Source organism: Cygnus atratus, chromosome 19, assembly GCF_013377495.2.
Source record: "Cygnus atratus isolate AKBS03 ecotype Queensland, Australia chromosome 19, CAtr_DNAZoo_HiC_assembly, whole genome shotgun sequence".
Taxonomy (NCBI): Eukaryota; Metazoa; Chordata; class Aves; order Anseriformes; family Anatidae; genus Cygnus; species Cygnus atratus.
The window spans coordinates 6,663,975-6,687,101 of record NC_066380.1 but is presented as its reverse complement, the minus strand read 5'-3'; the positions used below and the strand labels follow the sequence as shown (position 1 = coordinate 6,687,101).

The following is a 23,127-nucleotide window of genomic DNA, read 5'->3' as shown; positions in this document are numbered from 1 at the left end:
CCTCCAAGATCACCTGGTCCAACCACCAACATCCAAGGGGGACTGTCATCTGCAGGGCTGGCACCGCAGTCCGTGGGGCTGGCACCCAGGGGTTTGGGGCAGCCCCAAAGCAGGGCCCCGGGGGTGGCTCCTGAGCAGCCAGGCGGGGACGAGCAGAATGCGGGGACATCAAGGACCACAGTCAGCGGGTACCAGGGCTCAGTGGTGACAGCGGGGACAGCGGTCTGCCACACGAGCAGATGACAGCAGCAGGGAGGAAGCGCTGAGTGATCGAGAGAGCAAGTGAGAGGCGGGGGGGGGGACAGGAAGGGAGGAGCGGGCAGGGACGGGCTTCAAGTTTATAAACTTGTCCCTCCCGGTCCCCGCAGCCTCCACCCGGCATAGCCATGGCCGAGGGCCAGAAACGAGGGGGCTTCAAGAAATTCAGTAAGTCACCGGGGGACGGCGAGAGCGGGCGCTGGGTGCTCACCTGGGCAGCCTGGCCCTGAAGGGGGGGATGCACGAGCACGGTTACCTCTCGTAAGCAAGAGGTTTCATCAGGAAACTCACTGGGGATGAGACAGGCTCTGGGGTTTTACGTCCCCAGGGCTGGGTCGAGCCCTGGTGCTGATGGGTCAGGTGCTGGGACTGGGACTGGGACCAGTCTGCATGCACTGGGTGCCAGGGTGCACCCAATGGGGGTGAACCCCACTCTCACCCCGCTGGGGATTTCTGCTCCCCAAATCACATCTTTCAAGGAGCGTTCAACCTGCTGTGTGGCTGGGGGTGAAACCTGCGCCTGGGGGTGTCCGGGACCCCTCCGGGTCCTCCTGCAGCAGCGATTCGGGATGGAGGCTGGGGGTGAATCCGCACTGATGGAGCTGCGCTCGGGGCCGAAGCGCTGGAAGCTGGGCGCAGCGGAAGCGGTGGTGCCCGCTGGGAGGGAGCTGTGCTCTTTCTCACAGACCTCGGGTTTTCCCCAAAGCCCTCGGAGGCGGCTCCAGCGGACTGCACATCGCCGGCCCCGCGCTGAGCAGGAGCTGGCCTTCGCTGCTGCTCTCCGCATTCCTCTGCCTCCACGTGCCGATGCCGGCGCGGTGGGAGGCCAGCCCCTCCGCTCCCCTGGGAGCCGTGCGAGGGGCTGGGCAAAACCCATCTCCCACGGCCCCGGCTGAGCTGGGATTTTCCATCGTGGTGGAAAGCAGGGAGATCGGGAAGGTCCCAAGCTCTTCCACCCCGCAGCAGCCCCGAACGCAAAGGATGCTCAGACACCGAGGGGATCTTTAACCCAAAGCAGTATTGTTGTTAACAGAGTCCAGGCCGCAAGGTTTTGGCTCTGCAGGAGCGGTTCTGGGTTGCTGCAGCCCCCTTGCCCCGTCTGGTGGCGGGGGCACCCTGCAGACTGTGCAGGAGGTGGGGTCCAAGGGCCGAGCCCCCCAGCACCCAGGCTCCTTACACGGTGCCACTGTAGCGAGCAGCTTCCTGCCTCGGCAAACCCGGAGGGGAAGAGGCTTTGCAGGGCCCCACCGTATAACGTAAGCATTGCAAAACCCCCAAGCACCCGGCAAACCAAGACTCCACCAGCGCAGCTCTGCTGCGCAACAGGGAGGCTGCAGCCCCGTTTGCCCTGCGCGCAGCCACCCTTGCACCAACGCAGCCGGGGAGGCACTGCAGTGGCACACAGCGCCGAGGTGCGAAACGCAGAGCCGCCCGCCAGGGTTATAAATACTCCTCTGGCAACCGCTGAGCGCTCGGCGCTTGCAGGTGGCTCCGGGGAGCTGCAGTGAGGCTGCGAGGGGCTGAGCGAGGAAGTGGGGAGGCAGGAGGCTGCCTCCTGCTCGCAGCCAGCGCTGCTGTGCGAGCCCAGCCGGTGGCCGGATCCTGCTCTGTGCTGGTGACAACGTGCACACGGGGCACATCCACAAGTCCGGGACCTCTGGGGCAAACGCAGCGTGTCCTGGCTCTCAGCCTGGAGAGCTGGAGAGCCTGGAGAGCCCCCAGCAGCATCGCATATGCCCCAGGCCACACACTCATAACGCTGCGCTGGGACCAGCGGTGTGCAGTGCAGCTGGGCTGACACCGGGCTGCACCACGGCGCGGTGCCCATGCCCACCCCTCATCTCCCCCTCTCTCCTCTCTCCTCTCTCCTTGCCAGAGTTTTTCAAGTTCAAAGGCTTCGGCAGCCTGAGCAGCATCCCCCGCTCCTTCACCCTGCGGCGCGGGGCCGTGGCCCCCAGCTCTTCCGAGTCAGGGGAAGGGGGTCTGCCTCCCCACGGCTTCCTGGAGGAGCCCTTCAGCAGCACCCAGGATGACCTCAACACCATGCCCAAGAGCCCCGGCCCCTACGCCCGGTCGTCAGACATGTACAGCCACATGGGCACCATGCCCAGGCAGAACCCGGGCAAGGTGGGGAAGAGCCCAGGCAAAGCCAGGAGTACCCAGAGCTGCCGGGAGAAAGGGAGCCCCAGGGACAAGATGCCCAGCACAACCCCAATGAGCGTCCCCGAGTCCCCCAAGACTCCTGGCACCCCAGACGCTGGCGCAGACCCGTTCTCAGCCTCTGGGAAAGCAGAGCAGGAGGAGGGAGAGGCTCTGCCCTCGGGCACCCCGACGGCACCGATGGCCGGGGTGGACCAGGAGCCCGCAGGGAACATCTCCTGCCCCAGGACGGAGGCACCGAGCCCCAGACCAGCCCCCAGCCCTGCACCAGGAACGGAGACCACCACCAGGGATCTGCTGGGAAAGGGGCAAGAGCGCCCCAGCGAGAGCTCCCCAGACAGGTAGGGCCCCATCAGCTTTGCTCTGCCCTCTGCCGGACCCGCTTTGTGCTCCCCAGGCGGGACGAGGGGCTGGGACGCAGCAGGGTCCCCACGGGATGCACCTGGCCGGCGGGACAGCGCTGCCCGAGCACACCACGGCCTGGCTCGGAGGCTCTGCGGGAGCGAGGTTTCCTGTGGGCTTTCTGCTCCCTCCTGTTTCCGGATGGGGTGGAAACACCTCGCGGCCTCCCCTGACCCGGGTGTCCCTTTGTCCTGCAGGCGGCTCTGTCCTAGCGCCGCGGCTCGCTGCGACCTGCAGCGAGCCTCCCCCTCCGTCCCTCCTTCCCCTTCCATCCCTGACATCCTTCTCCTCCTGAGCAGCACTGCCTCTGTCCAGGCACAGGGGCAATCCCAAAAACACCCCAGCCCCAATCCCTTCCCCTGCCTGTTAAACCCCTCTCCAGGGTTTGGGGGCCTCAGCCGTCCTGAATTGGCTTGTTCAGAGGGTTTTCACCTCAAAATGGATGAGAGGGATTTTTAGCCTTGCCCGTCACCTGGGTGTCTGGGCACAGGGGTTAAACACATCCCCAGTGTGGGGCTGGGGGCACTGCCGGAGGACACCAAATTTCCCCCCGTAACGACGTCCCGTCATGCCAGCCCCGACCCAGGTTCCCATATTCCCATTTGGCAGCCCCAAATCCCCTTTTCCCCCAGCACCACCGCCGTGGTGCCGCGGGGCTCACCCTGGAGAGGGGGGGGGGTTCACATGGTGCCAGGAGCGGGGCGAGGAAGAGGAATTCGTGCTGGCGGTGGGAACCGGCTGCACATTCCTGCCGGCCGCGAAGGGAGGGCCAGAGGAGGGCTGGGACGGGAAGGAGGAGGGTCCGCCGCCGCTGCCCGCGCCCCACGTCCCGGCTCAGAGCGAGGCAGGGGAGCACCCTCCAGTGCTTCTCCCCGTCCCGGAGCAGAGGCGCTCGCCGAGCCACGCGGGGCCGATGACAGCGGTGGGCAGGAGGTTTCCCACCCTGGGGCAGGGCAGGTAAGGATCTGGCCCCCCCACCCTGGCACGGCGCAGGGCATGGGGAGGGAGAGGCTGGGAAAGGGCTTTGCTCGGGGCGCACAAAGCCTCGACGCGGAGCTGTCGGAGCCGCCAAGGCCCCGGCATTTGCTGATGGAAAGAACGAGCGCATCGGCTGCGGCTGCCGAAACCGCGGTTGGGCAGAGCACCGGGACACAGCGGCTGGGGGCTGCGGCCGGCCCCGGGGCTCGGTGGGCTGGGGGCTCGGGGCAGGCAGTGCTGCCACATCCTCGGGCGAGCGCGGAGCCCCCGCGGAGGGCACCCCCCTTTTCCCCAGAAATCAGCCCCCAGACCAGGGCGGGCGGGAGCCGAGCGGCGTGGGGACGTGCGTTGGTCACCCGTGCGTCTCGGCTCTGGGGAGTGCTGGAGCGGGGGCTTGGATCCCCAAAACTCGAGCGCCAAACGCCTTTGTGCATCATCTGGGGCTGCACCGATGATGACCGTGGCCGTGCTGTTTGCTGGGGAAACTGAGGCACAAGAGTGACCCGAGCAGGGCTTGGCACCGGGGGTGTTGCTGCCCCTCTGTGCCCTGCTCGGGGCTCGGGGAGCGGCCGTGTGCCCCAGGCAGTGCCGGAGCCGTCCCCACGGCCGGGCTGTGCTGTGGGACAGGCGGGCGGAAGCAGGACCGGGGCAGTGCCGCTCCCCAGCCCTTCCTCCTGCGCACGTCCTCGGGGACAGGGACAATCCTTCCCCGCCAGGACACGGGGGGGGGGGGGGGGGGGGGGGCAGCAGGGACAGCTGCCCAGAACAGGGAGTGCCCGTGCTAAGGGACCACGGAGGGGACAAGCGTGGCCCTTGGTCATGTTTTCCACCCCTGGAGAATCTCCAGCGCCTCCTGACTGAGCGCAGGCCCCCGAGGCGGGGCGGGCTGAGGTTGCCCACGCACCCGAGAAGCTCCCTGCAGGATCGGGCCCCCTTGGGAATCGCTGGGACGGGGAGCGCAGCAGCGCCCAGCCCCGGGGCTGCTGGGAGCCAGGCGGTGCCGTGGCCCCACAGGAGCAGCGGTGACAGCAGCAGGGACACGGTGACTAACGGGAGGTGACCTGCAGGCAGGTCGCGGGGCGGACGTGACTCGACTTCCCTCCGAGCACGGGAAATGCCGCTTCCCGCGGGGCGCGGGCAGGGCGCTGCCGGCACCAACAAACCCGGCCGGCCCCGAGGGGCTCGAAGGAGGGGAAACCGAGGCACCGGGTGCCCAAACGTGGCTCCCTTGGTGCACAGCCCCGGTGTACAAAGCTGAGCGGAGCCTGGGCTCCAAATCGGGGCTGGACCCACGCCATCAGCCCCGGCGGTCCCCAGCGCAGAGCCTGGCACATCTGCGTGTCACCGCGCTGCCTCTCGGAGCCCCAAAGGCTCAGGCACCCTGCGGAAACCCCAGCGGCAGCTCCGAGTCCCAGCGGCCCGGCTGCGGCCGTGCTCCAAAGGCAGCCCTGGAATTTCTCCCAGGCGCTCGGCTGCCCCCAAAGATGCCGTTTCCTCCAGGAATGTGTGGAGCCAAGGGGGGCTGCGGCCCCCGGCCTCCCCCCCCCCCCCCCAGCCGCAGCTGCTGCCCGTCCCCAGCACGAGGCCCCCCCCTCGCCGCCAGCCCTCGCAGCATCTCCCAGCTGCTCTCATGCTCCTGATTTCCTGCCCAGAGGCCCCCGTCCTCCTGCCGGTTTTTCTCACGGCTCTCGCAGCACCAGGCGCTCTCTGCGGCCGTGTGAAAGGCAAACAGGCTGGAGAGGCAACGCCAGGGTGGGCAGGCAGCCCGCAGCTGCCCGAAGCAGCTGTGTCCCCCCCCCCCCCCCCCCAGAAATGCTCCTCTAGCTTTTTCCCCTCCTTATTTTCCAACTCTGCTTCTCCTCTTCCGAGCCACTGCAGCAGGGTGGGCTTGGGGAAGGAGCAGGATTCACGTGGTGCCGGGCACCGCAGCTCCCAGGGGGCTCGACTGAGTGATTGACTGATTGATTGATTTTTGGACTGATTGATTTTTGAGCCACCAGACACCGGCCCCAACCAGGAGGGAGCCCACAGAGGAAGGGTTTGGCCCCTGGGAAGGGGTCTGTGTGCAGGACCCCAGCAGCACCCAGTGCCAGGCGGGCTCCAGCCGTGGCAGTGCGGGTGGCTGCAAGCGCTAGGTGGAGCGGGGCGGCTCCCGGGCAGAAAGGGACATCCCAGGGCTGTGATGCCATCGGGTTCGGTTATTTCTTAGCTGCAGCCGCCTGCCCTGGCCACAGCCCTGTGCCCAGGAGGGTGATCTCAGTGGGTAGTGGGACGTCTGTGCTGAAGCTTGGAATTTAGGAGGCAATGGGTGCTGGGCTCTGCTTAAAGAAGTCTGGATTTTTGTATTTTATTCAGAAAGATGAGAGCTCAGGGTCGCACATCCCAGCTCAGTTGTTATGGCCTCTCTACCCCCGAACTCTCTCTCGATTCCACCAGGCTCACCCCTACAGACAAACACCTCAGCCCACAAGGGAACGAAAAGCACTAACAGCAGTGCTACGTGCTCGGGAAGGAGAAGGGCATTCAGCGTCCCCCCAGGAAAGCATGGCAAAGAAGTGTCCCAGCTGTGTCTCAGGGCTGTTGGGTTGGTTGTCAGTAGGGCCAAGAGTGAACATGTCACCAAGAAGAAGGGGGAGCTTCTACTGCAGTCTCAGACCCGACATCACCCTGGCTTCAGCGACAGTTTGCTTTCTGTGGGTTTGCACAAAGCTGCAGAGAAACAATCAGAAACGGCCAGGCGGTGTGTCCCAAAAACCGCCCAGTGGGACCGCAGCTCTGCCAGGGCACGGGGCACGGGACCCTGCTTTGGCACGCACCCCCGGCACCATGACCCACGGGGACCTCAGCCAGGCTGCTGGCTGTCCCCAGCTCTGCTCACACGGTCCCAAGCCGATTTGGGGAGAGATCCTTTAAAAAAAAGGCCCTTTTCTTCCCGGATCGCATTAGGGAGGCTAAGCTCTGGGTCAGGAGCGGGCACGGGGGCCCTTGGAGCCTCCCCAAACCCACAGCCTCGTGGAGCACAGACCCCCGCTGTGCCACCACCACCTTAGCCTGGCCATCACGACTTGCTGCCCTTTACTTACACATCTTTATTTTTCTCCTTTCCTTCTAGCCACCACAATGGCCTGGAGTCCGGCAGTGAATACGTGAAGGTAAGACACCGAGCGCGGGCGCAGCCTGTCCTGGGTAGGGGACAGCGGCAGCGGGGGGACAGCGGCCCCGGGGCCGGCCAGGTCCTGTGCTCAGCTTTGCGCCCCCATCCCACCACCTCCTCTCTTTGTCCTCGGAAGACATTTCCTGCCAGAAACAGCACGGCAGGCGAGGCACAAGCCGTGCACGGTCCCCCCGCCGCTGCTCCCCGGGGAGCTGCCTGCGCTTCGCGCTCCCCATCACTCGCGAGCGCCGCGGACGCAGGGGCTGCCTCCTCCCTCCGCCCCCACGGAGGAAAGGAAGGGTTTGAGCCACTTTTCGTGGCTGTCACATGAAAGTCGGTGTAAATCTCTCCAAATCTCTTGCTTATCCTCCAGCAAACTATTAACATTCCTGAGGACTCTTCATGTCTGGCCAGAAATTCATTAGTGAGGCGCCTGGCTCTGGAGGAGAGCCGGCCCTCCTGCAGGAGGCTGCTGGCACGCTGGGCAGGAGCAGGGTGATGGCCATGGGGTGCCAGCTGTTTTGGGGTTGGGGCACTGAAAACCTGCCCAGAGGGCGATTTGCTGCCACGCGATGGCAAAAGGGAGTCTGTCTGAGGAGGGATGGAGCGTCCTGAGTCCAGTTGCTTGATGGGGATGTGTTTCTCTTGCAAAATGCCACTGGGTGTTGAGTAGGGATTTGAAGGGCCCCACTTGGGCGGTGTAAACGGAGCAGTGAGCCTTCATCTTTGGGACTTGGGGCTTTCTGACAGCCGCAGCCAGACACAGAAATGAGAACTGTGCTGGCACCGACCGACGGGCTCTGGAGGGAGCTGGCTGGACCCCGCTCCGCCCAGCGGTGGTCACCCCGCTGGGTCTGACAGCCTGCAGCCTCTGGGCAACGGGGCCAGACGCGGCTTTTTGACCCCCAGCACTGCGACCACCCCGGTGGGACTTCCCTCCTCTCTTACTTTCCTTTGGCAATGCGGGACGAGCAGACTGGCTGCCCGGGTGGGAGCTCAACGTGCTGTCGGTGCGATGTGCACGGAGCGGTGAGGCTCCTGCGGTGCACAGGGCTGCTCCTGCCCGCACACACCAGTCCTGCCAGGGCAGGGGGGCAGCGCGGCGGTGGAGCGGGTGCCTTGCTGTGTTTTCCCTTGCTCTATCGGTGTGTGCACCTGGAGGTGGGCAAATTTTATGGCTCGTGAGTTAATGGATTGAGACAACACGGGTGTGGAGCAATGGGTATGGCTTTGCCTGTAGGATCAAGCCGTTTTCGGTAAGCCAGGAGAATTCCCCGCTGTCCAGGCAGATGCCGAACCTGATCTGTTTGGCCTTTAGTTCCTACTCGTCCCCGTGGTGTCCAGATGCAGCCCATGGGCAGTGTGTATGATTTATACACCACTTCCCGTGAGCTACGGAAGCAACTGATGGCTGCGGCGACAGCAGCTATTTTAGTCAAATAAGTAATTAGCTGGCGTGTGCGTGACCGAGATGCTGGGGGCACTCCGGCTGACTGCAGGCACCGTGCCTGGCAGGGAGCCCACAGCCCTGCCCGGACGGGGTGCTCAGCACCCAGCGGTGCTCAGCCCCGCAGCCTGCGGGGATCGGGGTGGCTGGGTGCCCGCTGGCCACTGTGCTGGCATCGCTTGGGAGCAAGGCTGGGACCTGGCACCCAAAGAGCTCCCTGCTTCGTGGCTGGGAGGGAAACGAGCAGAGAGGGGCAAGTGGAGAAAGGACAGGAGGAAAAGTGCTGGTGAAGGAGAGAGGATGTAGGAGGGAGAGGACGAGCTGCAAAGCCTTCACAGACAAAGGCTCAGGGCAGATCAGGGGCAGATCTGTACTCACAATGCCCAGGTGGGCACAAACATCAGCCCTTGGGCTTCAGCACCAAACTGGCCAGGAACAACGCTCACCTCACCAAACCTGCGGTGATTAGAAGTGCAACGCCAGACCGAGGAGCTAGCGAGGGGCAGACAGCCGGGGTCAATAAGCTCTTGGTAATTAACACACTTTAATAATAGCCTAAGGGCTGATGTTCCCAAACTGCCTGGGGGATCTGCACCTCATCCCTGTTTGCTCAGCTCCCAGCGGGGTTTGCCAGGCAGCCCCAGCCTAGGTTTGGCCCTCGCACAGGGGAAGGCAGGGAGCTGCAAAACCCCGTTACACCCTGGGGGAGCTGCTGCCAATAAAGCTGACTGTGCGTCCCAGCGAGCGAGCGGACGGGGGATTCAGCTTCCCTTCGCGCCTGTGAAGGGGCAGCACAGGCACAGCTCCAGCTCGCTCCATCGGCGGAGAGCCTTGGATCCGCCGCAGGAGGGAAGCAGCCGAGCCCTTTGCGGAGGAGAAGCCTTTGCTGGCGTGTGATTCACCCTCGGATCCTTGCAGAGCGGCATCTCCCCACGTGCTGCCATCTGTTCTGTCCCTCGGCCCCTTGCGAGGGGAGAGGAGCGCCCACACTCCCGCTAGGGCTGCAGGCACCTATGGGTGCGGGGGCACCCGCCACCCTGCACCCTATGCTCTGCCCTCCTCCTTCTGCTGCTCAGCCCCATCCTAAAACCAGGTGCTACCCTCCTGGCTCATCTCTCCCCTACAATAGAAGGGGCAGAGCGCGGGCCCAGCAAGCGTGTTCGAGCTCTTTGTTCTGTGTGGAGGAGCCGCTCTGGAGACCTGTATCTCATCAGCCCGGCATGCTTCCTCCTTGCCTGGGGATGCGAGGGGCTCGTCTGAATTAATTAGCAGAGAGGCCATGCGGGTGACAGCAGGAACACCTCTGAGCTCGCAGCGTCGCTGAGCAGAGGCGCACCAGGAGGCATCTTCGGACAGGGACGCGCTTTGAGGACGGCTCTCGCTAACTGGAGTTATTCTCCGCTGGGAGCAAGGATTATTCCTTCTTCCTTCCTTCCTTAGGCCTTACTGCCCGGAGAGCAACAGCACAGGATTTACTGTCATGTCCCCTCGTGCAGGTTCCCTGCCCTGTGCACAGCCTCGTAAATCTCTGTCCATTTCTGTCGTTAGTTGCGGGAAGCGCAGCTGTTCAGGGAAAGCTGGGCAGCAAAGCTGCGTGGCAGGGGACATCGCCGATGGAGATCGGCTCTGGGGCGAGGGCAGCGCAGCAGCATGAAGGGATGGGAGCACTGTGCCAGCACCCCAGGTCCTGTGTCCCCCAGGTCTGCTCCCACAAAGGCTCCCATCACCCTGGTCCCTGCTGAGACAAGCAAAGAGGACAGCGGGGACACGGGACCTGATCCCCCAGGGCTGGTTTGTGGAGCAGCAGGGGACTGCAGTGACAGGGGGCTGCAGGGCTGGCACACGGCTTGGAGCCATCAGTGCCGCCTCGTGCATCCCGTTCTGTGAAACCACAGCCTTAATTAAACCGAAGCGGAGCCTTAATTAAACGCAACTTGGAGACAGCCTACGTGGGAAGCAGGCAGCCGGCTGCCTCCACGTGGGGCAGGAACCGGCGTCTTCCCCAGAAAGGACGGCACCAGGACGGGTAGGGTGAGGAGGGATGGGGGTGAGGTAAAGGAGGGACCGAGGCTGTCCCTGACCCCATGTGTCGCTGGGGAGGGCAGGCAGGTTAGGGTGAGGAGATGAGGGGTGCCAGCTCCCTTAGGGGAACCCCTCAGGGTATGGGGGAGCTGGGGGGTGCCAGCTCCCTTCAGGGACACTGGTTCCCCTCAGAAAACCCAGCTCCCCTAAGGACATGGTGGGGCTGAATCCCCTCAGGGACACTGGTTCCCCTCAGGACACGGCTGACCGGGGCTGCCCAATTTCCTCAGAAGACCCTGCTCCCCTCAGGACATGGTGGGGCTGGATCCCCTCAGAAACACTGGCTCCCCTCAGGACGTGGCTGGTCGGGGCTGCCCGATCCCCTCAGGGATGCTGGCTCCCCTCGGAAGACCCAGTTTCCCTCATGACATGGTGGGGCTGGATCCCTACAGGAACACCGGCCCCCCTCAGGGCCACCAGCTCCCCTCAGGACATGGCTGATCGGAGCTGGATCCCCTCAGGGCCACCGTCTCCCCTCAGTAAGCCCGGCTCCCCTCAGGGGCTCCGGGGACGCCGCTCCCCCTCAGCACCACCGGTCCCCGTGCCGCTGAGGGCCGCTGTGGCGGCCCCGGGTCCCGGCGGGGCGGGCCGGGGCGGAGCTGCCGCCTCGGTGCCGCCTCCCGTTGCCGACAAGGGATGAGGTAATCGGGGAAGCGGCTGAAATTGAAGCCCGGCGGCGGCGGTGGCAGCGGAGGTGCAGCCCGGGGCCGGGCCGGGCCGGGCCGGGTCAGCCCGGACCGGGCTCGCCGCGCCGCGCCGCGCCATGACGGAGCGCTGCAGCCTGTGGAGCGCCCTGTCGGCGGCCGCCTGCTGCTTCTACCGCGGCTCCTTCATGCAGGTCCAGGTGAGCCGGGCGGCGGGGACAACGAAGGCGGGGGGTGGCCGGGATCCCCTCGGCCAGGTCCCCCGGGGTGCCCGGGGGGAGGTCGCGCTGCCCGGCCGCAGGCGGCTGCGGGGTTGAGGGGGGCTTCGGGGGGACGGCGCTGACCTTGCGGCCGCTCGCCGGCCCTTCGTGGGGCTCCGCACGGCTCACATGAGGTTTCGAGCCTCCCGTGAGAGCCCTGGTGTCCTCAGCCTCCAGCGCTTCCCCGCTCAGGTGCTTTGGTTTCGGCTCCAGCGCTGCCCCCAGCATCCCCTCCGGACGCCGGGTGTAGCTCGGAGCTGAAGCCGAAGCCCCGGAGCAGCACTTCTGTCAGGGGGACCCCGAGCACCAGCATCGCTGAAGGGAGCCCTTGCCTGCAGGAGACCTCATGGAGGGGAGCGTTTGGCTTCCTCCGAGAGGCAGCACGTCTCCAAAGGTGCTCCGGGAGCGTCCGCTAAGCACCGAGGAGAGACGGAGCCCAGACGGACCCGCAGCTCTCCGGCCTGGGTCTCTGTGTGTGCTGCGCTGCACAGGCTCGGCCGTGGTGGCTACAGAAAGCTGGGCTCCATCTCTCACCTGTCCTGTGGCACTTCCACCGCTGGCATAAGGCGAGGTGTCCTATTTTTGGACTCTGGCATCTGCACAGGCTGAGGAGGGGCAAAGCACCAGAAACCGGTTCCCTCATTTACCTGCTTAGGGAGAACGCTGAGCAAAGGTGCTGAGGGTTGCAAGAGCCAAGCAGGCTCTGATCTGAAGCAAGAGCTACCGGCATGCTGCAAGTTAAAAAGGGTGAGAAGCGCCTGGAGCTGGCAGCCAAGAGAGCTGGCAGTCTTATCCAGTACTCCTGCTCGGGGAGGTAGGTGCCGAGCTGTAGAGATTATGCTGGGTAAGACAGAGCCCAGAGGAAGCATTTCAAGTCTTGTCATGATTGCTGCTGATCTCAGTGCAAAGCCAGGGATTTTGATCGCTAGTGGGGGCGAAGAGAGAAAAAGCAGTAGAGCTTCTTCTGGCTGTCCAAAAGCCACCGAGCAGCACCGGGGGACGTGCCCTAACGCAGCAGTCCTGGGGCTGAGCATCGCAGCGAGCTGCTGCCAGAACAAGGGAGAGACAGGTGGGTGCCTGGGATGCGGGAGGGGATGAAGGGCACTCCATCCCAGCCCCGGAAAGAGTTAAAAGCGAAGCCCTGAGTGCTCACCTGGCTCTGCCAGATCTTTCACCGTCTATTTGTGTCCAAGTGTGCCCAGCAAACACACACTGAAGTCCCCATGAATGACTGGAGCGCTTCCAGCTGACAGCCGCATCCCTGCTCACCGCCAATGGCAGTGCACCCAGCCTGGGAAGCACTGACATCATTTCTGGCCAATAGCAGCTCCGAAAAGGGATGCAGCAGCAGCGGCCACCGCCGTCTCAGGGTGAGATAAGTAATATATAGATGGATGGAAATGTGCGTACACGCACGCCCCGTCGCTGCGCCGGAGACCTGCTCCCCCAGGGCAGCGGCGCGCTCCGCCACCCCACAGCACAACCTGGGGCACTTGACCCACCTTACGGCACCCGGATGTTCCCAGCCAGCACCCCCCAGCTGCTCCCCACCCCTGCCAGCCAGGCGTAATTGCTCCAGAGCTGCCACAAAGGAGCACAGACGAGAGAAGAGACCCTTTGGGTGGCCAGGAGCACTCCTAAGAAAGGCTGTGAGTGCCAGGGCAAAGATCCCAAGAGGCCATTTGGATGCCCAGAGTCATTGCGAGACGATACAGAGAGACAAACGGGTTCTTTTCCATATGGGCATCAAGATCAGTAAGACCACCTGGTTCACACCAGGGTACGTGGGTGAGGAGCAAGCCCATGACAAGCTGGGGGTGTTTGCAGTGGGATTTTTTCCCCGTCATGGTCACTCAGGATGGACTGGCCGTTCTCAGTCACACGGGGAGGTCATGCAGCAGCCCTGCACCAGGCAAGCGGAGCAATTCTTGGGTTTGCCATGGCATTGGCTGTCTCAGCAAGGATGTTTGCTCTGAAATACTCCACTGTGAAGCAGCCCATTGCCAGGTGCAGAGCTAAGTGGGGAACAGAGGGACTCTGGTGATCCTGGGGCTTTCCCCATGCACCTGCTCCAAGTGGCTCCTTACTCCATTCTCTCCCACTTGTGCTTCCCAGGCCCCACATCTGCTCCAGCAGCAGGAGCTGGGGTGAAAGAGCTGCAGCAGGGGCTGGGATTTCCCCAGTGAGGGTCCCAACGTGGGGCACGCAGCAGGAGAAGGAGAGGGAGAGCAGCTGTGCTTTGTGCCCTGAGGTTAGCCAGGAGATGTTATCGCGGGGCGGGGTGGGTGCCGCACACCTCGCTTTCCAGGCTGACTTCATGTTCAGCTGCGGCTCCTTTGGGTTTGGGAGGGGGGAGCTGGAAAGCAGGCTGCAAGTCACTCCTGTTTCGTAAGAGTACCTCTGCGAGGAGAGAAAGCCAAATGCCAGCCTTTGAAGCTCTCCTTGCACCAGGCAGAGCAACAGCCGCTGTTTTACACAGACCACAGCTGTCAGCACCCTCCGTCCCCCCAGATCTCGCCCTTTGGCTGCCAATTCCAGTCCCTGCCCAGCAGCTGGGACCAAAGACGCTTCCCTCTGCCAAGAAAGCAGCAGGTAGAGTCAAGGAAGTGAGCAGGGATGGAGAGCCCAGGGAATCCCCTCCTGGTGAGCACTGCCCCCACTGCACGGCTGCTCCGGAGGATCCCGCAGCCCCAGGACCGTGAAACAGCCTGTCTGGGCGCCGAACGTGACAGAGGAGCTCTCCTTTCTCCAGCCAAACCACGTTGGCTGCTGCTTGGGATTCCTCAGGCAGAGCTTGGCATCATCTCTGGCAGCTCCTGAGCTGGTTTGTCTGGTGCAGCTGGTTTGGGGAACCGCTCTCAGCCCCGTTTCTTCCCCCTCAGCGGGAAGAGGCGTCGGGGCGCTCCGAGCAGGAGGCCAGCACCACGCGCCCGAGCTGGGCGTCAGTGGAAGTCCAGGCTTCTCTCCGCAGCCAGCCCTCTAGCACGCGAGCCCTCACATCGGGCCGAACATCTTTTGATGTCCTTTTGGCACAGCTGAGAGCGTCAAGCGGTGCCCTTTTCAGCTCGGCACTCAGACATCCGTTTACACGCTGCCCACAGCTCCGGGCCGGCCGGGGCTGCCTTGCTGTGCCTCGCCGGCGCCCGGCCAGCTGGCAGCCCGTCAGCCTCCTGCGAGACACGCTACCGAGCGGAGCAGAATAAAGCCAATTCAAAGCGCGAGGACCGGCCCCCAGAGCCGCATCGCACCAAAGGAAAGGGCTTCCTCCCCGCGCATCAGGCTGCTGCTGCCACCCTGGCTGCAGGCGGTGGCTTTTTGGTGGCCGTGCAAGCCAGGTGGGACCGCGCCGCCCCGCCGAGCGGCCGAAGGGACGGTGCCCTCCGCGTGGCTGGAGGAGGCTCCCTGCGCTCGCGGCCGCCCTCGCTCCCCCGTCTGCAAGATGCAAAGCCTCCCGCGCCTCTCCCGAGCCTCCGCGCTAGCTTAGCACCTGGCTCCTGGCACGGATGCCAGCCGGCTGCTGCCCAAATCCGGGCTTGGAGACGCCGGGCACTGCTCAGCTGGGTTTGCGTTCGTTATCCTGCGCATTTGCATGGGGAGGATTTGGGGGAAAACCCAGATGTAGGACAGAGCAGGGAACTGCTAATCCCTTCTCTCGGGGCAGCAGGGGATAGCATCAGCCCCGAACCGCTCCCAGCTCAGCCCCCAGCGCCGCGGGGAGGTGCCGAGCACAGGGGCACCCCCGGCCACGGGTGCTGAGCGAGGGCTGCTCGGCGGCAGAGGAGAAGTTGTCATAGGAACGACATCTGCTTCGGCCTCGGTCCCCCGGGAGGCAGCCGGACCTCGGAGCCCCGCCGGCTACCATTTATTTTTAATAGGGCTCAGCAGCACCGAGAGGCTTTGTCTCCACGAGGGCCCCGGGGCAGCAGAGGTGCTCAGCACCCCGCGACACTCGTTGAGGAGGATGTGACCCCCGTGTCTCCTGGTCGGGTCCCTGCGGCTCCAGCAAGCAGGACCCTCCCTGGAGATGGGGACGGAGGGCAGAGGAGCACGCACCAGTTCGTCCCTAACACCTCCACGGGCTGCTTCCGCCGCCCCAGCACCGTTTTAATCATTCGGAGCTGGAACGGGAGGAACAGAGGCAGGTCGAGGCTGGTGAGGGCAAGCCCTGAAGAGCTCGGGCCGTCGCACGGCTCCTTCCCAGCCTCCTCCCACCTCCCCGGGCTGGAGCCGCGTCCCTGGGGCAGGACTGCTGCCCCCGGTTTGGCTGATACGCGCAGCTACACCAGGGAACGGAGCAGCTCCCCCAGGCTGCCTTGAGGTGTGGGACAGAAGGGACAAAACCTGCTGAGGGACTCGGCAGAGTCCTGGAACAGCAGGTACAGGGTGGGAGCACGGTGCTGCTCTCCACGCCTTCCCCTGCTCACAACCACGGGAGGAGCAGGGGGAGGCAGCTCGGGGCGCAGAACCTGGTGCTGGCAAAGGGTCGGCTCTGAGCAGGTCCAGGAGCAGCACGGCACCGCCGCAGCAGTGCCAGAGCGGTGCCATCGGGCACCAGCTTCAAGCCCGTGCCTGTTCTCCCCGGCGCCAGCAGCGCCCTGCCCTAACAGGCACCGCGGAGCCAAGGAGCAGGGCAGCCTGCAGCGCTCGGGCACCCCACTAACCCCATCCAGGCTGCCCTGTGCTGGTGGCACGCACGTCCCCCTCTTTCCCCTGTCCATGATAGGGCGATCTTGTGAACCCCAAGCGAGCAGGAGCCCCGCTGGCGGCCGGGGCTGCCCTCGGGGAATGCTCCTGCCGCGGTGGCGGGCAGGGAGCGCGGCCGCAGCCGAGGGAGAGGTGACGCCATCCTCATCTCCCTGGGGAAGGGAGGAGGCAAATTGCATCCTCCAGGCTCAGGTGCTCCAGTGCTGGTAAAAGCTCATTTCGATGCAGAAGGTTCCCTTTACATTTATCATTACTATTCATGACACCGTCAGGCTAAACACAGCCGAGTTAACCCTTTGGAGAGGGGAAATCACAGCGGCTGTCTGCAGGGGGAAGAACAACGTGGGTTTCCTCCTGGAGAAGCATTTCCCACGGTGAAATGCCCTGGAGATGTGCCAGCAGGGAGCTGGGGCAGGGCCTGCCCAGCCACACTCAGCTCCCAGCTGGGGCAGAGGGACAGCCTGGTCAGGCACAACGGGGACACGCCACCAGGAGACCCCTGAAGTGCTCCCGGTGGCGGGACCTGACCACCTTACCCCACGCACGCACACCCGCCAGGGGAGCAGCTGCCACGCGTGCAGCGAGGGCCCTGGCTGACATTCTCTCTCTCCCCCCCGTACAGTTCTCCAAGGAGAAATACATCCTCGACTCGTCACCGGAGAAGCTTCACAAGGAGCTGGAAGAGGAGCTGAAGTTGAGCAGCACCGACCTGCGCAGCCACGCCTGGTACCACGGCCGCATCCCCCGGGAGGTGAGGACGGGGAGGGCGGGCAGCTCCCAGCGCCCCCAGGCCACGCAGAGCCACCAGGCAAAGGCTTCGCTAGCCCCAAGCTGCCTGGTTTTGTGGGGAACGCCCTCCTGAAACCCAGAGCAGGGGGTGAGGGGAATGAGCAGATGCCCCGGGGTAAAACCAAGGGGGAGCATCCACGCCTGCCCCCCTGGTTCACCCAGCGGGGTTGTGCCTGAGCCGCTGCCTCATCCCCTGCCAGGTCTCGGAGAGCCTCGTGCAGAGGAACGGCGACTTCCTCATCCGCGACTCGCTCACCAGCCTGGGCGACTACGTGCTGACGTGCCGCTGGCGCAACGAGCCCCTGCACTTCAAGATCAACAAGGCGACGGTGAAGTCCAGCGACGGCCACACCCGCGTCCAGTACCTCTTCGAGCAGGAGAGCTTCGACAACGTGCCCGCCCTCGTCCGCTTCTACGTGGGCAACCGCAAGGCCATCTCCGAGCAGAGCGGTGCCATCGTCTACTGCCCCATCAACCGCACCTTCCCCCTGCGCTACCTGGAAGCCAGCTATGGGCTCGCCAACGGGAAGCACGGGGCGCCCCACAGCCCAGCCGCCCAGAAAGGGGGGCACATCAAGAGGAGGAGCATCACCATGACGGACGGCCTGACGGCCGACAAGATCACCAGGGCCGAGGGGTGCCCCACCAGGTGAGTGCGGGGGCCTTGTGCTGCCTGGGCAGGGGATCAGCCCCTGGGGACAAGGCAGGTGCAGGGTTTGGGAACCGCCCCAACGCAGGCAAGGACCAGCGGATGCCCGGGAGGAGGAACCAGCACCCAGCTGAAGCTGGGATATTCCCCCTGGGCCAGCTGCCAGCAGTGCTGAGCCACCGCAGCCACCACAAGGGCATCTGTTGGTTCGTTTCTGGAGGCTCTTTTTGTTTTAGAGCCCTTTCCACGGGGGCATTTGCAGGGAGTTGCCAAGAGGAGATGATGGAGCTGCGCTGGCAGGGGTCTGCACGGCCCTGCAAGGCTGCCCTGCTCACACTAAACCGTGCAGTACCTGGGCTTCTCAGGAGGGGTGGAGATTTCCTTCACGAGGCTTTCTTTTGGCAGCCTCGGGGTGCCCAGACCCTGCCCGGGAAGGCAGGGCACACACACAGGTCCCCACACAGAGCCCAAGGGACCTGCCTCCACTCCTGCACCCCCAGCAGGCACAGCCTGTCCCCCAGCGTGCCTTAGAGCCAAGCTGCCTTCTCGCACCCCGACCTTCTCAGCCCGAGGGCAGGGTGGGAGCACGCCAGCAGAAAGCAGACAACCAACTGTTACTGCAGGGAAGAGGGAAACAGCCGGGCTTCCAGGAGAGCGTACGCTGACGGGTCTGGGCTCTTCTGGAAATGCCTTTCCTCACCACTCAACATTTCCCCAAACGTCCCACCACCGCTGCTGCTCACCTGTCCTCCTCCCATCGCAGACGCGTGGTGCTCGAGGCCAGGCACGCCGCGGGGAGGACAGCTGCCCTGCCTCCCTGCAACACTCCCCTCGCTCAGCCCACCACAGCCACGGCACCTCTTGCAACACCGCTGACTCATGGCATGCGTCAGGCTGTGACCGCTGCCCCACAGGACCTCCTGGTGTGCTACGGGAGCGTGTGCGCCACAGCTCGCAGCACCTCTCTGCTCTCGTGTGAGCCAGCTGGGCCCCGAGTCCAGCCTCCAGGCACTCTTACCTCTCCCAACCATTGCGAGAGAGAGAGAGAGCTCACCTGACCACCGCGCGGCTCTCAGGCAGAAAAACACACCCAGCATCAGGAAAACATCACGCCTCGCAGCCAGGCACCACAGCACTAGAAAACTGTCCCACTGCTTCTTACCGGACCCCTTCCCCAGCACCCCGGGGTGCAGTGGAGCCAAGCCCTGCTCCTTTCCCCAAGCTCCAGGCTCCTTGCAGCAGAGCTGCCTCCGCTTTATATAGGTCCCCTGCTGTTCCCAGCTCACGGCTCCAGCTGAGCTCGTTAGGGTTCCGCTTGGTGCTGGTGGTAGTGGAAGGGGGCAGTGCCGGGGGTGGGGGGGGCGGTGTGAATCCTTGTCCCAGCCCCTCTGCCCTTGCCCAAGTGCCAGACTAACGCTCTGCCTGCCCCCTCCCCAGCGTGTCCCTGCCGCACCACAGGGACATCATCCGCAACTGCGCCGTCAGCGTGGACCAGATCCAGGACCTGCACGCCCCGATGTCCCCCATCTCAGAGAACCCCACGTCGCCCGCCTACAGCACGGGTAGGCATGGCCTGGGGACGGTGGGGACACGGCTCGGGCTGAGCTCAGCACTGGCATGACGCAGGGATGTGGGGAGGGGGACGGAGCTGGCTGTAAAGACTAGCCCCTGGGCGTGGAGCTGACCGCAGTGCGGCCATGCAGCTCTCCTGGGACCGGCTGGGTCCTGTCGCGGCACCACTGGGGCCGCAGGGGCTTTCCCTGAGCTCCCCAACCCCAGGCTGCGGCGTTCTCGGTGCGTGTACACCTCCAAGCTCTGCTAACAAGCTCTCTCCTGCTCCCCGCAGTTACACGGCTAAAGCCACACACCTGCCAAGCGGCCGGGATCACCCCGGCCTCCCCGGTCATCAGAAGGTCCAGCGAGCCCCAGCTGTGCCCGGGGAGCAACAGCAAACCTCTCCCGGACCCTGCCCACAGCACCCACTCCACTCCCTGCCACGGCTACGCTCGTGCCTCCCCCTCTCCCTCCGTGAACAGCTACAGCGACCCGGACGCGGGGCACTACTGCCAGCTGCACCCCACCTCGCCCGTCGGCAGGGAGCGGCCGGCTCATGACACCAAGCCAGCAAAGAGCTACGTGGAGAGGCTAAAGGTGGAGGAAGGACAGAGAGGGACTGTGGAGAACGGCTCCGGGGAGGCAGAGGCAGGGCAGAGGCTGAAAGGAGAGCGGGACTTCGTGGGCTTTGTGCCCCCCACCATGGAGATGAGCTCCTCCTTCAACCCTGCCGCCTTCCAGTCCCTGCTCATCCCCCTGGAGAACAAGCCCCTGGAGATGGCCGTGCTCAAGAAGGTCAAGGAGCTGCTGGCGGAGGTGGACGCGAAGACGCTCGCCAAACACATCACCAAAGTGGACTGCGTGGTACGGCCGGGGCCAGGCGGGAGGGACGGGCGCCGCTACCCTCCCTTTGCTCCAGGGGAGCAGAGCATCCCCCAGCACTGCAGCATCCCCGAAAATCCGAGCGTCCCAGCTCGGCTCTGCCTCCCCGCCCCAGCTGGGGCAGATGGAGGCCGGGTGGCAGCGAAGAGCTGCCCGAGGCCGCCCAGCCTCTCCTCAATTAACAAAGGTCTAATCGCCTCTCGCCTTTCTTGCCAGGTCGCTCGGATACTGGGCGTAACTGCAGAGACGCAGCGGCTCATGGGGGTGAGCTCTGGCATGGAGCTGCTCACCCTGCCCCACGGCCACCAGCTCCGGCTCGACCTGCTGGAACGGTACGGCACGGGGTGGCAGCCCCGCTCCCCGGGGGTGGCACGGGGGGGACACGGCACCTCTGGGGGTGCTGAGCCCTGCCGGGACAGTGGCAGGAGCATCCCCAGCGCCTCGTCCCCGTGCTGAGCCCCGTGCTCTGCCTCTCGCCCCGCGGCAGGTTCCACACCATGTCCATCATGATCGCCGTGGACATCCTGGGCTGCACGGGCAGCACGGAGGAGCGGGCGGCCCTGCTGCACAAAACCATCCAGCTGGCGGCCGAGCTGAAGAGCACCATGGGGAACATGTTCAGCTTCGCGGCTGTGATGAACGCCCTGGAAATGACACAGGTACGGGGACGCCGCCTCCGTCCTCGTGGCCCGGGCTCGGCCCTTTCTCCCCAGCCGCCTCCCCGGTGGCCCACCCGTGGGGGAACGGGGACAATGCCCCAGCAGCGGCACGGGGCCACATCCGCTGGGGTGTAAGCAGGGAAGGGAAAGAGCCGTCCCCTCCGCCGAGCAGACAGCCCGGTCCCGCCGGGATGCGATTGTTTTTTTCAGTGGTTGGGCTTTTTGTTTTGTGCTGGGCTCTGTTCCTGAGAGGAAATGAATCTGCCCTCCGGTACAATACAAATCAGTCTCAAGGCCGTGGCAGCAGCGTCTCCAGGCCGCACTGCTCCCTTTGGAAGATGAAAGGAGATTAAAATTCAATTTTAAATCAAGCCCAGCTGGGAAGTCTTGCTTCCTGCCTGCACAAAGGAGGTGGAAGGGCTGCCCCCTCCCTGCATCTCATCTTCAAGGCCGCTGCAGCGCGGGGAAGCTGCTGTCCTGGGGCAGGGCAGGGGAAGAAACGCTGAGCCCAGTGCCGGGGCAGGGCCCTGCAGCCTCTGGCGGCGAGTGCCAGCAGCAGAGGCGGTTTTGGGGAGCAGCAGGCGCTGCAAGGCTGCAGGCGAGGCTGGGGCCGTCGTGCCGGGGCCAGGCTGACCTCGGGAGCATCCCGCGGGCTGGGGCTCGGTGCTGGGGCTGCGCTCCCCAGCACTTCCATCCCCCAGCACTTCCATCCCCCAGCACTTCCATCCCCCAGCGCTTCCATCCCCTTTCAGATCGCGCGGCTGGAGCAGACCTGGATGGTGCTGCGGCAGCGGCACACGGAGGGCGCGATCCTCTACGAAAAGAAGCTGAAGCCGTTCCTGAAGAGCCTGAACGAGGGGAAAGGTAACGAGAGCAGCTCCCATCCCATCCGCCTGCTCCTTCCTGGGTCAGCTGGGCACGGCCTCGTGGAGGGGACGTGTGTGAGAGCTGTGTCCCTCTCCCAGCAGCGCCAGACACTTCCCTCCTGCCCGCTGCGCAGCCCCGGCACCCGGCCGGGCCCGCTTGGCCTCAGCTGCCCCTTCCTTCCCAAGGAAGCATTTCATAACTAAATAAAACCAGTGGCTGGGCACAAACACGGCTTGGCCGAGCCAAACCCTTGCGCTTGCATGGCAGTGCGTGCCAAGGCAAGGGGACACCAGCCGGTCTGAGGCAGGGAGGATGAAAAGCCTCATCTCTCCAACACACAGAGCCCCAGGCCTGCACACCCGCTCCTCGCTGCAGCCCTGGGACTCTCAGAGGCCGCCGGAGCGGGGACAGCAGCGCTCCTCTCCTGGGCACAAGCAGAAAGAGCCTGGCTGGTGCTGGAGGAGGTGATGGCCCCGGGCAGAGCCATCCTCAGAGCCACAGCCGCATCTGTGCCGCAGCTGAGCCAGAAAACCTCTCCCACGGGCACGGTGGCAGCCCGGCGTTGTAGGGCTGTGTGGTCGTTGGAGCGCTGCACGGAGCCAAGGCGGGTGGGGAGGGGGACGAGGAGGACATGGGGCCACCGAGCCTGCCAGAGAGGCTCAGGGCACCTCTCTCCGCAGAAGGCCCGCCGCTGACCAACACCACCTTTCCCCACGTCATGCCCCTGGTGACCCTCCTGGAGCGGGACGACGCTCTGGTGGACAACCCCGAGCCCTGGGAGACCACGGACAACGGCGTGGAGGTGGTCATGGCCCACCTGGAGGCGGCGCGGATGGTGGCCCACCACGGCGGGCTGTACCACACCAACGCCGAGGTGAAGCTGCAGGGTAAGCGAGGGGGGACGGGGACAGCCCCTCAACCTCTGCCGCCGTCCCAGCGCTGGATGGTGCATCCTGCAGGCGTGGGGTCCCTGTCCCGCACCCGTGGCGCTGACCCTCCGTTCCCTGCAGGTTTCCAGGGCCGAGCGGAGCTGCTGGAGGTCTTCAGCACCGAGTTCCAGCTGCGGCTGCTGTGGGGCAGCCGCGGGGCCGAGAGCAGCCAGGCCGAGCGCTACGAGAAGTTCGACAAAGTCCTCACCGCCCTGTCCCACAAGCTGGAGCCGGCGGTGCGCTTCAGCGAGCTGTAACCCGCGCTGTGCGCTGCGGAGCCCCTCCGCGGGGGGGGGGGGGGGGCGGATTGGCAATCTGGGGACAGAGAGGAGCCACCGCAGCCACATCCCACCTGCCACCCACCTCTGGCCGGGGATCCTGCAGCCATTGCAGGGACGGGGCCAGCGCCCGGGCAGGCCAGCGCCCGTGACCGCGTGGTGCCCGTCACCTCGCCCTTCGGCTTCCTCTCCTTCCACCCCTCGATCCCCCCGGTGCCCTGTGTAAATACGTTTTCACGGCCGCGCCTCGCTGTACAGACGCGCGAGGGACGGCCGGTCCCTGCTGTACATACTCGGTCCCGCCCTGTAAATACGTGTACATAGCTCGGGTCCTGCACACAATAAACTTTTATGCTCCCCTCGTGCCTCTGCTCCCTGCGGCGCCTCGGGGCTGGGGGTCCCCAACATCCCCCCCCCCCCCCCGCCCAGCG

The 23,127-nt window shown here is 64.9% G+C and overlaps 1 protein-coding gene across 4 annotated transcripts; it reads left to right on the top strand.

Annotated features, from left to right (window-relative positions):
* The first annotated feature begins 351 nt into the window (after positions 1–351).
* On the top strand, positions 352–23,055 carry SH2D3C (SH2 domain containing 3C). 4 transcript variants are annotated; one of them, XM_050714459.1, is made up of 12 exons: positions 352–426; positions 2,135–2,759; positions 6,911–6,950; positions 16,712–16,840; positions 17,079–17,527; positions 18,965–19,089; positions 19,374–19,945; positions 20,180–20,295; positions 20,451–20,622; positions 21,375–21,486; positions 22,170–22,376; positions 22,500–23,055. In XM_050714459.1, exons 1-12 carry the CDS (start codon positions 387–389, stop codon positions 22,673–22,675), a joined length of 2,763 nt encoding a protein of 920 aa, XP_050570416.1. In that variant the 5' UTR covers positions 352–386; the 3' UTR covers positions 22,676–23,055. The 4 variants fall into 4 exon arrangements, with proteins under 4 accessions (XP_050570416.1, XP_035410814.1, XP_035410816.1 ...); XM_035554921.1 differs by lacking the exons at positions 352–426; positions 2,135–2,759 and adding an exon at positions 3,663–3,777; XM_035554923.2 differs by lacking the exons at positions 352–426; positions 2,135–2,759 and adding an exon at positions 3,688–3,777 and having other exon boundaries at positions 22,173–22,376.
* The last annotated feature ends 72 nt before the right edge of the window (positions 23,056–23,127 follow it).

Coding starts and splice junctions, on each gene's coding strand:
- SH2D3C (XM_050714459.1), top strand. CDS start 387: ATGGCCGAGGGCCAGAAACGAGGGGGCTTCAAGAAATTCA. Junction 20,296..20,450: donor CGGCTCGACCTGCTGGAACG/GTACGGCACGGG, acceptor GCCCCGCGGCAG/GTTCCACACCATGTCCATCA. Junction 20,623..21,374: donor ACGCCCTGGAAATGACACAG/GTACGGGGACGC, acceptor ATCCCCTTTCAG/ATCGCGCGGCTGGAGCAGAC.